Genomic DNA, 12,986 nt, shown 5'->3' with positions numbered 1-12,986 from the left:
CTAGGAAAAATATTTGCTAAAATAAGTTAACACTTCCGTCCTGAATTTCAGCCCATCTTTTCAAAATACTCTGCATCTAGCAGAATGTCAGCTAACATCCAGGAAATTCAGTTGTTCTACCTTTAATGATACCTTATGTGAGTTAAATTCTTTTACGAAGGAAGAAGGGAGGAAACAAAGAAACATATGGCAAATAATACTGTGTGTAATTCACAGTCAGCAGTAAACGAGTATCAGCAAGACTGTAGCAGAGGGCTCACATTTGCATAGTATTGTAGAATTAATGCTACTGGCTATTCTAAAGATTTAATCATAGAGGTAAGTGAAACAGGGCCTGAGCAGTAAAACTGGTGATACATTAGTCTTTTAACTCTTAAATTCTGGATTTGAATATAGTCTTAAGATCAGAATTTAAATGAAATAAAATTATTATTTAATAGCTAAGTTTATTATTGGGGTAAACTTTGATAATTCTGACAGTTTCTAAGGAGATAAACTGCCAAGGAATATAACTTTTAATAATCTTGATTCAAGCACAGTGACCTACTAAAACCATACAGTCAGCTATAGTGGTGGCTTTAAAAGATGCCTACAGTGAGAAAAAAAAGAGCACTGGAAGTCAAGATTCAAGAACACTTGTCAATACAGAGAAAATTGCAGCTGATATTTCCACTGTGTTGTCCTGAAGTCAGTATTTTTTACTTGCATGAGCACTAGGTTAATTCATGTTCTCTTTTTCAAATATGATGTGGTTTCTGCATTGAGAAAGAAGCATTTCAGAAGAAGAAAATAGAGTCTGCATTTACATTTGCAGTATTTTGGAGGAGGAACAAAGTAGTATAATGAAAAAGTAATAGTTTTGACTCAAAGCTACTTTCTTTTTATTATATAAATATGAAAATTAGAAAATTCTTAGTCTCAGACAATTGTATTTCAGCAACTGCCACTCAGGAAAAAAAAATCCTCTAGAAGAAATTCCCTGTGGCCCAAATGAAGGAATATCCTTGAGGAAAAAAAATAAACTGTATGTGTTAACTTCCCATCTGGCCACGTGACGGAAACTAAAAGCAGTGTAACAGAAGGTGGTACCATATTTCTGCTGTTGACTAAGGTCTGGAAAAGGGAATATCTGTGTTAAAGAGGTAGAGAGGATACTAGGCATTATTATTCTAATTAGGGAAAATATTTACATTTAGGGCTCCTCTTTGCAGCTCTTTCAGTATGTAACATGAAAGAAAAATATTTCTGCTCTCAAAGAAATCATATCCCAACCACAAGACTCTTCACTATTTCATTAGTTGGATGAAGCCTTGGGTGATATGGTTTAGTGTGAGGTGTCCCTGCCCATGGCAGGGGAGTTGGAACTAGATGATCTTAAGGTCCTTTCCAACCCTAGCTATTCTATGATTCTATGATTGGGAACTCCTGAGAAGGAATTGTTTTAATCTAGAAACAAGCTGCAGGACAGACCCTAACAAGAACCTTTCATGACATCTGTCCCTTCTGTATATGAGCAGCAAAACAAAAACCACAACCCTGGTGCTGGTTTATGACATCTCAGAAAGATTTCAGGTGTTGTTTACTTATTATTGTCTTCTCAGATTTGACAGTATGTATTTTACTGAACTGTTAAAAATGAGGTATGTAGAATGTATTGATATTAATAACTATGCTGGATTAGTGAGCTTTTCCTGACCAAGAAATTGATACAATACTGAAGGCTAGATAATTTGTACCCTACCAATATACTCCACCCTTATGCTTAACTGTTTGAATTAAGTAATAAAGTACATAGAAGCAAGACCGCTATTATTACATGAATGACAATGCTTTGAAATAAAGAAGTTTCTATTTAAGATTAAGTCGAATCACTAAAGAAATAATTTGAAGCTTCTGGATACTGTTACCAATCTTGTTTATAAGTGCATAGGAGATGAAAAGGAAGCTGTACTGGTAGTACTGTTATATGGTAATAACCACTTTTTTTTTCTGGCTTGTTATTTTAATTTTTTTTCTTTGTGAAGTCTCTAATAAAATCTATGACAGTTCAGGATGTTTTGTATCTCTCCATTCCAGAGATTTTCTGGATATTCTTTTCCTATTGGGTTTCTCTCCAGCAGAGTTTCCTTGATGTGTGAATGAAATAAAGTAATTCTCTCTCATGAAAATGTGCTTATAAATTGTCTAAAAATGAAAATCTCTATCCTTCTCTCTTGTTTCAGACTAAATGTTCCAGGTTTAGTATAACATAACTATATGCAATAACTTTTTTTTTTCAGAACAATGTTAGAATTTAGGAACAATTTAAAAATCATGCTCAAGTATCAGAAATATTTCTAATGAGGACTACATCTGTCTTTCTGGCTTTTGTAGAATGGCAAGAAATGCAAATGATGATGGTGGTGGGGATGATACTAGTTTTAATTTCAGCTGGAAAATGTTTACAAGCTGGGACTACTTGATTGGAAATCCTGAGACAGCAGATAATAAGTTTGCCTCCATCACAACAAGCTTTAAGGTAAAATAGAGCTCACGAAGGAGAGGTAACCTGATTTGTCTGACACACTGGTGTTAATCAAATGGAACTAAGGTAAATTATTAATTGTGCTAGAGTCTTGAAAATTAAACAAGAATTATCAGCTTTATACTCTTCTGATTATGGGTCTTTGTGCCTTGCTGTCTTAATTTTTTCTTTTTTGATTGTGGAAGAAAAAAGCATTAACAACATTTTTTGTGTTCTCTGTGATTGCAATACTAGTTTTAGAAAAATTATTCTACTGTAAAATAATCTCCTCCTTTTCCTAATCTCTGATGTCTTCCATTTTCTATGGTGCTTGTCTGAATTTTTTTTTTTTTAATGCTGGTGACATTTTGCCAACCCCACATTATCATTTTCTCTTGCTACGTGGAAGATACCATAAGATAAAGCAATAGGATCATCTATAAAGGGCTATTCATTATATCAGAATTAGTCTCAGAATGTTGGTATATTTAATTTTGGTGCATTTCAGTAAGAAAAGGAAGTTATCTTCCTTACATAAAAAAAGTTTTTATTTTGAAATTGATTATCAAAAAAATTCCAGTTTGCAAGGCAATACAAGGTGTTTTCAGGCTTCTCCAATTTATAGGCTATGTTGACTTCAAGAGTCATTGTATGAGGAATCTGGGGCAGTATGTGAGATGCACCACTGTGAAAACAGTGAAGAGGATATATTTGATATGTTGAATGTTAAAGAATGTGTTCCTACATATTCTTCGGACACACCAATGCAGCATGTAAAGGAAAGTTTAATTTTAAATGTAATAATGTACAGGGTATACACTGGAAAGGAGTTGCCAGGTAATAATCAAAGTGCTAGACCTTCTGTCACACCGACAGCATAACAACATGGGAGGTGGAAGACTGAGCACTGGTTGCATTATCCAATCACACACAACATCCTTCCCACCCTTCCTTTCCCTACATGCCTACTGTGCTCTGTTGCTGAAAGCTATTTGGAGAGGAATACAAATCAGTAGAGACAGAGACAATTTTAAGAAATAAAGTCATGAAGCTTTACATCTATCTTTGCAAATGAGCAAAGAACCTCAGAAAGAAAGAGAAGTTTTGTCTTGGGTGAAATCATGGGAGTTCTGCTCAAGCCTTTCATTTATGCAACAAACAGAAGTTGTAAGAAAAAGAGAACCATGCAGAGTAATTATTGCAATGCAGGAATTCAGGTTCCCCTCTTGGGTTGATCTTATGCCAAAGTGAGAAGCTGTAACCAAACTCCCTTTCATGAGGACACTTCAGAGCAAAAGCCCTTTCTGCTGGTAAAAGTCAGAGCTGTAAATTATAGTTACACCTGAGTCTTAATATTTATCAGTACTGGCCAACAAACATTTGATTCTGCAAGTCTGAAGCTGTGCACTGTCTGCCTTTTTTTTGAGATTCCTACATCTAAACTGTCTGTTCATTCCTCCTGAATTAAACAGTTTTCTCATTCTCACAAATGCACATTTTAAAGATGTGTCAGTTCCTTTTCTGACAGCTATTCACACATCTATCCTGCTGGGTCACTCAGCCGCACAACACCCCACAAGCTCACAGAACACGCTGGTTTCTTTTTGGCACATGAGTATAGGTATAATGGGACTCAATGGGAACACACTCAACAGAAACAAAGTGAACTCTGGGAGACAAAACCCCAAGGTCCACCAGCATCTAAACCAGATTTTATGACACAATGTAAGTTCATGTCAAAACATGATATCCAGGTGTGCATGCACATCTTGGTAATTTATTTAACTGACTTCTAACAACTAGATAAACAATGTGGGGTCTTGACCATTAAAGTACTCATAATATTTTCTTTCTAACAAGTGCAGGAAGCTATTGTGGAGGAACAGGAGAGCCGAAAAGAGGAAAATATTCACTTGACTAGATTCCTGAGGGTTCTTGCTAACTTCTTAGCCCTATGCACACTTGCTGGGAGTGGCTACCTCATCTTTTTTGTCGTCAGAAGATCCCAGAAATTTGCCCTGGAAGGTCTGGAGAACTACGGGTGGTGGGAAAGAAATGAAGTTCGTGCTAGCACATTTCTAAAATAGATGTGGTTTGAAACTGTGCTCCTCTGCTCTGCATGTTGCCTGTTTTTTCCTGAGAATTTAAATACTCTGAGTGTGGGTGGTAAATTTCTAGCAAACGAATTGTCCTTGTCTCTCTGCTTCTGACTTCATTAAGATGATTATTCCTTGGTTCATTCTTTCAAATGTCCCTTTGTATTTAGTTTTCATATGAGGCCTTTACCTTTCCTCCCCTGTGCTCTTAAGATTGTTTTCCAGCCTCTGTATGGAGTCATAAGATGTTTGAAAAGAGCTCAGTCTGTTGTTGCTTTCCCCCTGAGAGTGGCCCAAGCACTGGTGTGTGGGCATTACCTATTGGGGCCTTGTGGATAGCACTAGGATAAAACTTGTGTGTTGCTCTTTCAGATGCCAAGTCCAAAAGACAATACCATTTTTTATGTTTAATCCTCTTCTAGAGCAGATCAAGCCTTGCCTGATAGAGGTGTATAGTGATAGTGATTCTGTTTGCTGTAACAGTGTGAAGTAAACACCCAAAGTCAGTGCTGCTATATGAAAACCTAGGCAGGTTTTACTTTCTTAGCAGACACTGCTCTGTACATTCTGAAACTAGCTGTTTGTTACTTCAAGCTCCTCCTCTGAGCTGAAGTGTAAAGCAGATGTCTGGTTTAAGGTAAGGCAAAAAGCTGCTAGCCTCAAAAAGCTGCTGGGATTGGTGACAATGGGATGAGGAAAGTCAATTCTGAATTTTCAACACCAAAACCTTACTAAGACAGTAACATAAAAACTCCAGAAATTCACCTCTGGAATCCAGAAAAAGGGGGCTGTTGAGATTGGTTTTTTTGATAAAAGTTGCTACATTTTGATCTGATGGAAAAGTTGTGTACAGAACTGCTTGAATTAAAGCCAATGAGCTCAAACTGTGATAACAGACTAGCAGATGGAGACAGTTCAGGTGGAATTCAGCTTTCTCTCAGTTGAAAGGTGTAGTAACAGATTTGTAGGAACAAGAACTGTCCTACTGAAAGCTATTATATTATGCTGCAATCTGGAAAGTAGTTAAGGTATGCATGTTTACATTCATTGTTTTACTTTGCTTTACAAAAAAGTACTGCTTAAGGAGACCCTGTATCACAAAACTTAAGATCTGGAGCAGGTGTGTCTCTAAAGGACAGTAGATACTGCAACACTGCCGTTATTTGGCTAAGGATTTTTCTTATTTGCAGAAAATGGATGTGTTTGTGAGGTATAAGATACTGCCCTTGCTTGGATATTAGTATTTAATTACGTAAATATATGGCTTATATGTAACAACCATTTAAAGAGTTTTCTAGATCAGGCTCTCTTGTGTTTGTATCGTTAACAAATGAATTGAGATTTTGATCAGAAAAATACCACATACTTAATATACTACTGCTTAGGACAAATAGAAGTGCAGCTCTTACACTTCAAGCAAGAGTATGTAAAAAGTAAGCATTCTTCATAGAATTAGCTCTTTTTTTGCAATAAATTTCTTTTCATCACACTAGATGTATTAAAGGACTAAAAAAATGTTTACACATAATTATGGTGTCAGGTAAATACAATTTTTATCATCTGTTCCTGAGATTCACAGCCTAATAAAATGCCACTGGTCACTTTGTGGATAATACCTTTTCCTCTCTGACTATCTTGTTACACGGTTGCAAATTTTTAAACTCCCTTTCCACATTTATGTGACCTAATTCTGTCAGATCATAGTTCAGATATAATTGTCTAATATGTCATGAAATGCAGAAAAATGAAGGAAACACACAGAATGGGATTGATAAGGGATTTCATCAGTCTTTGCATTGCTTCTCATGCATGGATTTGGCTTGGTGGTTAGTCATGGGTGAAAGATGATTCTGCATCATGTGACAATTTCCCCACAACTGTAAAATGGAGAATAATGCTGTGATTCCCTTGGTAAAGAGTTCTGAAATTGGATCAAAATGACTAAAAATAAATTTGACTTTTCTCATTTGATAGGAGACAGTTTGCAGAGGTAAAAGATAAAACAAGCATCTCTCTATTAATGAGGTACCCTGTTTTCTCAAATTTATTCCTGTACTGTTTAAAAACAAACCTACTCAAAACCAGAAAAAACTCATGAGGAGAAAGACTTTTATTTTTTTTCACAGTGTCAAGAAGGTATAGCTTTAATATTTCAGATCTTGCTAGCTGAAACAACCCCAGAGATCTTTTGCCAAAAAATATCCTGCTATTTACTTTAATGTTCCCACTTATCGATATGGAGTACATTTATATTGAAGTTACTAAACCATGTTGCTAATGCTCTGTTTAGTTCTAGAAATCATCAAGCAAATTCTATTATTATGAAATATAATTTCTAGTTTTAATTTCTTTTTTTTTAAATGAAACTGTTTACTAGAAAAGTAAGTCTTTATTAGTGCTATCTACAGCCAGTGCTAGACAAATCTATAACTACTGCAATTATTGTTAGCTTTAGATAGACTACTTACTCTTAATGAGCTTATCATTTAATCAACTAGCGGTCAATGTTCAATATTTTATGTTGTGTTGACACAATTTAATATGCCCGGGTGCTGATGTTTACATGTGATTGCAGTCACAGGATATCTTACTAGGTTCAAAGTAGCTGGAAAATCTGTAAGCAGTAATTTCCTACCTTTCAGAATGCAACACAGGGGCTTGGGTTTCTGAAGTATTTAATGTCACAGAGGGATAAAACCCTGTGTTTTGAACCAGAGTTTTAATAGTTAGTGAGTGCCTCTTGGTTGCTGTTCCTTTCTTACAGAAAATTCTCATATTAAGGCAGAGACAGCTTCTGAGATTCCCTCAGCTGACAGTGAATATAATACAACATTGGCTATCAACCATAATTCTAGCATGTTGGCATGCTGCCCCTAGTCACATATTTAAATTCCAATTCCACTTTTTTTGAAGTCACACAGAGCAGTGAAACTGTCACTGATAAAAACAGGGAAATAAAATCTGATCAGGAACCTGACCTTCGAGTGGACAAGAAGTCCAGAATTTAAATCAGCTCCTTTATGAAATCAAACTGGATTAAAGTGGCTAAAATAGAATTAATGACTCAGTGAATGATTTTTTTTTCAGCAAAATCCATCTCAGAAGCCAAAAAAAATATAGAAAATATATCTATGAAACTGTATGAGAAATGTTTAAGTTTTTGATATACAAAGACTGTCATAGTTTTTCGATTTTGACTTGATGTGCTACATGTCTAAGTAAAATTTTGCATTTTTGGTTGTAATAATTTCTCACTTTTCAGCTTTGCAAGTGTCTGTGGCTCATTTCACCTCTTATCTTAATGATGACTTTTCTCCAGAATTAGAAATGCTCTTGAGATATGTAACAGGAATAATCAAGGCATGGAAAAATGCAGATAGAAAGCAAATGAGAAAAAATACGCATGCTTCAGATAAGTAATAAAAAAGGCAAAACATAATAAAAATATAGAAAACATTGAATGTTTAAGAAAAAGAAAGGCAGTGATTTCTGTACTGCCTCTCCCACACAGCAATAAGGAAGCTTTCAATAATGTTAGCAGGTACTACATTTAAAAATGCCCAAAGAACATACATCTTCTTCCAAAATGCATATTTATTATGTCTTCTATATGATGAAAAAATATATCAAATATATCAAAAAATTATGAAAACTAAGGGACATCAAATGAATTCAGTAGAAGCCAGCTTCAGAAAAGGGCAAAGGGAAGGAATGGTAGATGGTGGGTGCCAGTGCTACAGATGCCAAAACTTACATTTATCTGAACTATTGCAACAGAAGAGTTTTTTTCTATTGAAAATAGGATGTGCAGCCTGTTACAATAATTTTAGGAACACACAATTAGTTGTGTTGGCTATAGCTGACTCCTGCAGCTTTGCCATTCTGGGCCATATATGATGTAAAGTTTTTGGTTTAATGGAGCTGGAGACAATATGTGCTTTAAACTATGCTAGATACTTTAAAGACTTCAAGAAAAAAAAAAGAGTTGATACAGGTCATAGTGTAGAAAAAAAAAACAAACTAATGTTTTGACCACCAAGATCTCATCACCTTCTAGAATTATCAAAAAATAGGATTATCCTCAATTCTTGTAAAGGAAAATTTATTCAAACCATTAATATATGAAACCCAGCACAGATCTTTATGTAATAAAGTAAAAGGTAGAAGGAGATCCAAATATAAATTCTGCCTTTTTCAGTTATAAATCCAAGTGCTTCAAGAGATGACAGCTACAAGTTTTTGGTCATTGTGTCTTTTCTGAGTGTTACGAGGTAAGAGTGACTCCTTGTTTTTTTGTCAAGGTAATCCCAGTTACAAATAATACTGTCTAAATACATAAGAAATATCAGTGAATTCCTGTAATCATTAAAAAGAAGTCGACATACTTCTCATAGGGTTCTACAAGATATGCACAGAATGAACCACTAATAATCTAAAACCACAAAAATCCAGTAATTAGATCTAGAACTCATTAAAACCAAGAATACAAACCATAAAAAGAGAGCCTTTTATGTTTTTGGTTTTTTTTTTCCATTAAGAACACTATTCTATGAATTAAGTATTTAGAGAGTGTGAATGCACATGGGATATACCCATAGAGGCCAGGGATGCCCAAGACTGTTGGTGGATATTCAAGGATCACTAACTACAAGCTCAGGAATGTTGTGTCCTGACTAGAAGAAAGTGCAGCAGGACGGCCAGGAGACCTCCTTGGATGGATAAGGAGCTGCTGAGAAAAATTCACAGGAAAAAAGAGGCTTATAAGAGGTGGAAGCAAGGTCAGGTGGCCTGGGAAGAATACAGGGATGTTGTCCGGGAAGCTAAGGACCAGGTTAGGTAACCTAAAGCCCAATTGGAGCTAAACTTGGCAAGGGATGTTAAAGATAACAGGAAGGGATTCTATAATTACACTGCAAATAAAAGACAGACTAGGGACAATGTGGGCCCCCTCCGGAAGCTATCAGGAGAACTGGCTACCCTGGATTTGGAGAAGGCTGAGGTTCTCAATGACTTCTTTGCCTCAGTCTTCACTGGCAAAGGCTCTGACGGCAGCACCCGAGTCCTGGAAGGTGGACGCAGGGACTGTGAAAACCTAGACCTTGGGCCCACTGTAGGAGAGGATCTGGTTCGAGACCATCTTAAGAACCTGAATGTACACAAGTCCATGGGACCTGATGAAATCCATCTGCGGGTCCTGAAGGAGCTGGCGAATGAAGTTGCAAAGCCACTGGCCATCATATTTGAAAAATCATGGCAGACAGGTGAAGTTCCTGATGACTGGAAAAAGGGAAATATAACCCCCATTTTCAAGAAGGAGAAAATGGATGACCCGGGGAATTACAGACCAGTCAGTCTCACCTCTGTGCCTGGTGAAATCTGGGAGCAGATTCTCCTGGAAAGCATGCTAAGGCACATGAAAAACAACAAGGTGCTGGGTGACAGCCAGCATGGCTTTACTAGGGGAAAATCCTGCCTGACCAATTTGGTGGCTTTCTATGATGGGGCTACGGAACTGATGGACAGGGGTGGAGCATTTGATGTCATCTACCTGGACTTGTGTAAAGAGTTCGACACTGTCCCACACAACATCGTTGTCTCTAAGTTGGAGAGACATCAATTTGATAGGTGGACCACTCAGCGGAAAAGAACTGGCTGGATGGCCACATGTAAAGAGTTGTGCTCAATGGCTCAATGTTCAGCTGGAGACCAGTAACGAGTGGTGTCCCTCAGGGATCGGTGTTGGGACCAGTCTTGTTCAACATCTTCGTTGGTGACATGGACAGTGGGATTGAATGTGCCCTCAGCAAGTTTGCCGATGACACCAAGCTGTGTTGTTCTGTTGATACACTAGAGGGAAGGAATGCCATCCAGAGGGACCTTGACACACTTGTGAGGTCGTCTGATGCCAACCTCATGAAGTTTAACCATGCCAAGTGCAAGGTCCTACACCTGGGTGGGAGCAATCCCAGGCACAGCTACAGGTTGGGCAGAGAAGAGATTCAGAGCAGCCCTGCAGAGGACTTGGGCGTGTTGGTCAGTGAGAAGCTGAACACGAGCTGGCTTCAGTGTGCACTCAGCCCAGAAAGCCAGTTGTATCCTGGCCTGCATCAAGAGGAGCGTGACCAGCAGGTCAAAGGAGGTGATCCTGCCCCACTACTCTTCTCTCATGAGACCTCTCTTGCAGTATTGTGTGCAGTTCTGGTGTCCTCAACATAAAAAGGACATGGTACTGTTAGAACAAGTCCAGAGGAGGGCCACGAGGATGATCAAGGGACTGGAGCACCTCTCATCTGAAGACAGGCTGAGAGAGTTTTGGCTGTTCATCCTGGAGAAGAGAAGGCTGCGTGGAGACCTCATAGCAGCCTTCCAGAATCTGAAGGGGGCCTATAAGGATGTTGGTGAGGGTCTCTTCATTAGAGACTGTAGTGATAGGACAAGGGGTAATGGGTTAAAACTTAAACAAGGGAGTTTAGCTTAGATATAAGGAAGAATTTCTCTACTGTGAGGGTGGTGAGGCACTGGAATGGGTTGTCCAAGGAAGCTGTGAATGCTCCATCCTTGCCAGTGTTCAAGGACAGGTTGGACAGAGCCTTGGGTGCCATGGTTTGTTGTGAGGTGTCCCTGCCCATGGTAGGGGGGTTGGAAGTAGATGATTTTAAGGTTCTTTTCCAACCTGAACTATTCTATGATTTTATGATAATTTGTGAGGGAATTTATTTGTTGGGATAGTGTCTTTCTGCTGCCATATTATCTCTGCGAAGCAATAGCAGTCCTAGCTCTCTGGATAGTAGGAAACATGTATAGTATGAGTTCTAGCAAAATGAATTCCAGCATTGCTGAGAAAAGCCCATTTCAGAGACAGACTTCTGTAAACAATTACTTTTTATTTTTCTGTGACTAAATAAATTATTTTTACTTACTGTTTTTAATATGATTCATCTCAAATAAGCATATTTGTGTTTTCCAGCCACCTTTGTGACTTAGACTGGGGCTTTGTTTTTCTTTCTTGTTTGTTGTTTATAGTCCCTCAAAGGCACACTTTTTGTAGTGCAGTTTTATTTCAAATTGAATTGAATAATTGCACTTTGAAACTTTTTTAGTTATTTTCATTTTTGGCTTACACAATGAATTAGATCCAAAATTTTCAAATAATTTCCAGCAATCACATAGGAATGTTACATTACTAGAGTGCCTCACTCATCTGTAGAATTTATAAGCTATGCTGTATTTCAAACTTTCTATAAAAGCTAGGTATCTGTTTTTCTCAGTTTGCCTTCAGTAAACTTATTCTATTTCCATATTGCTAAGAAGATGAGTTAATCATATTAGAGTTTTCTAAGAATATCAGGCAGGAAAAAGCAGTGTTGATTTGAATTTCCTTATGTAGTGAGGACATAAGGTCTGAGGTAGAGAGCTGGGCAATCACCAACTGTACAAAATTTAACAAAAGCAAGTACAGCACCTTTCAACTGGAGTGGGGTAATCCTGGTGATACATGCACACTGGGAAACAAGAGGATGGAGAGCAGCCTAATGGAAAGAGACCTGGTGGTTTCATGGCAAGTTGAATATGAGCCAGCAATGTGCCCTGGCAGCCAATAGGGCCAACCATGTCCTGGAGTGCATCCAGCCACAGCCAGCCTGTTGGGAGAGGTGATTGTCCCACTCTGCACTGCCCTGGTGCAGCCTCACCTTGAGCACTGTGTGATTTGAAGAAATCAGACTGCTAAAAGCATATTTAGAGGAGGGTGACCAAGATTGTGAAAGGTCCTGAGGGCCAGATTGATAAAGAATGGCTGAGGTCACTTGGCTTGTTTAGCTTGGAGAAGAGAAGGCTGAGGGTGATCTCATGGCAGTCTACAACTTCCTCAAGGAGTGCAGTGGAGGAATAGGTGCTGATCTCCTCTCTTTGGTGACCAGCAGCAGGACATGAGGAAATGGAATGATGCTGCACCAGAGGAAGTTCATATTGGTCATTAGGAAAAGGCTCTTCACCGAGAGGGTGTTTGGTCACTGGAAAAAGCTCCCAGGGAAGTGGTTGTGAAACCAAGCCTGTCAGAGTTCGAGGAGCCTCTGAATGATGATCTTAGTTGGATGGTTTAGTTTTAGGCAGTTCTGAGAGGAGCAGGGAGGTCGACTTGATGCTTATGATTCCCTTCGAACTTGAGATATTTTATGATTCCATGATTCATGACATCTACAATTAACTTTTGGTGAGATCTCAGATAAATACTATTTAGTGCAGTATTTCTGTAGGAATGCTTTTTATGGGATATATAAGTCTATTGGGAAGATGTGGTAGAGAGGCAGCATGAAACAGTACTGGAAGCAGATTTTGCTAAATTGTCTGATAGCAGAATTTTGTTTGAAATGTGCATTCTATGAGGA

The 12,986-nt window shown here is 38.0% G+C and overlaps 1 protein-coding gene across 1 annotated transcript in view; it reads left to right on the top strand.

Moving 5' to 3' along the window:
* The window catches only part of TMC1 (transmembrane channel like 1), a 70,963-nt gene that overhangs the window by 39,123 nt on the left and 18,854 nt on the right, over window positions 1-12,986 (top strand). Inside the window, exons 10-11 of the mRNA XM_031054363.1 lie at window positions 2,374-2,518; window positions 4,369-4,563. Coding sequence (XP_030910223.1) covers window positions 2,374-2,518; window positions 4,369-4,563 — 340 coding nt within the window. The remainder of the gene's footprint in view (window positions 1-2,373; window positions 2,519-4,368; window positions 4,564-12,986) is intronic.

Source organism: Melopsittacus undulatus, chromosome Z (assembly GCF_012275295.1).
Source record: "Melopsittacus undulatus isolate bMelUnd1 chromosome Z, bMelUnd1.mat.Z, whole genome shotgun sequence".
NCBI lineage: Eukaryota > Metazoa > Chordata > Aves > Psittaciformes > Psittaculidae > Melopsittacus > Melopsittacus undulatus.
This window is presented reverse-complemented; position numbering and strand designations above follow the sequence as displayed.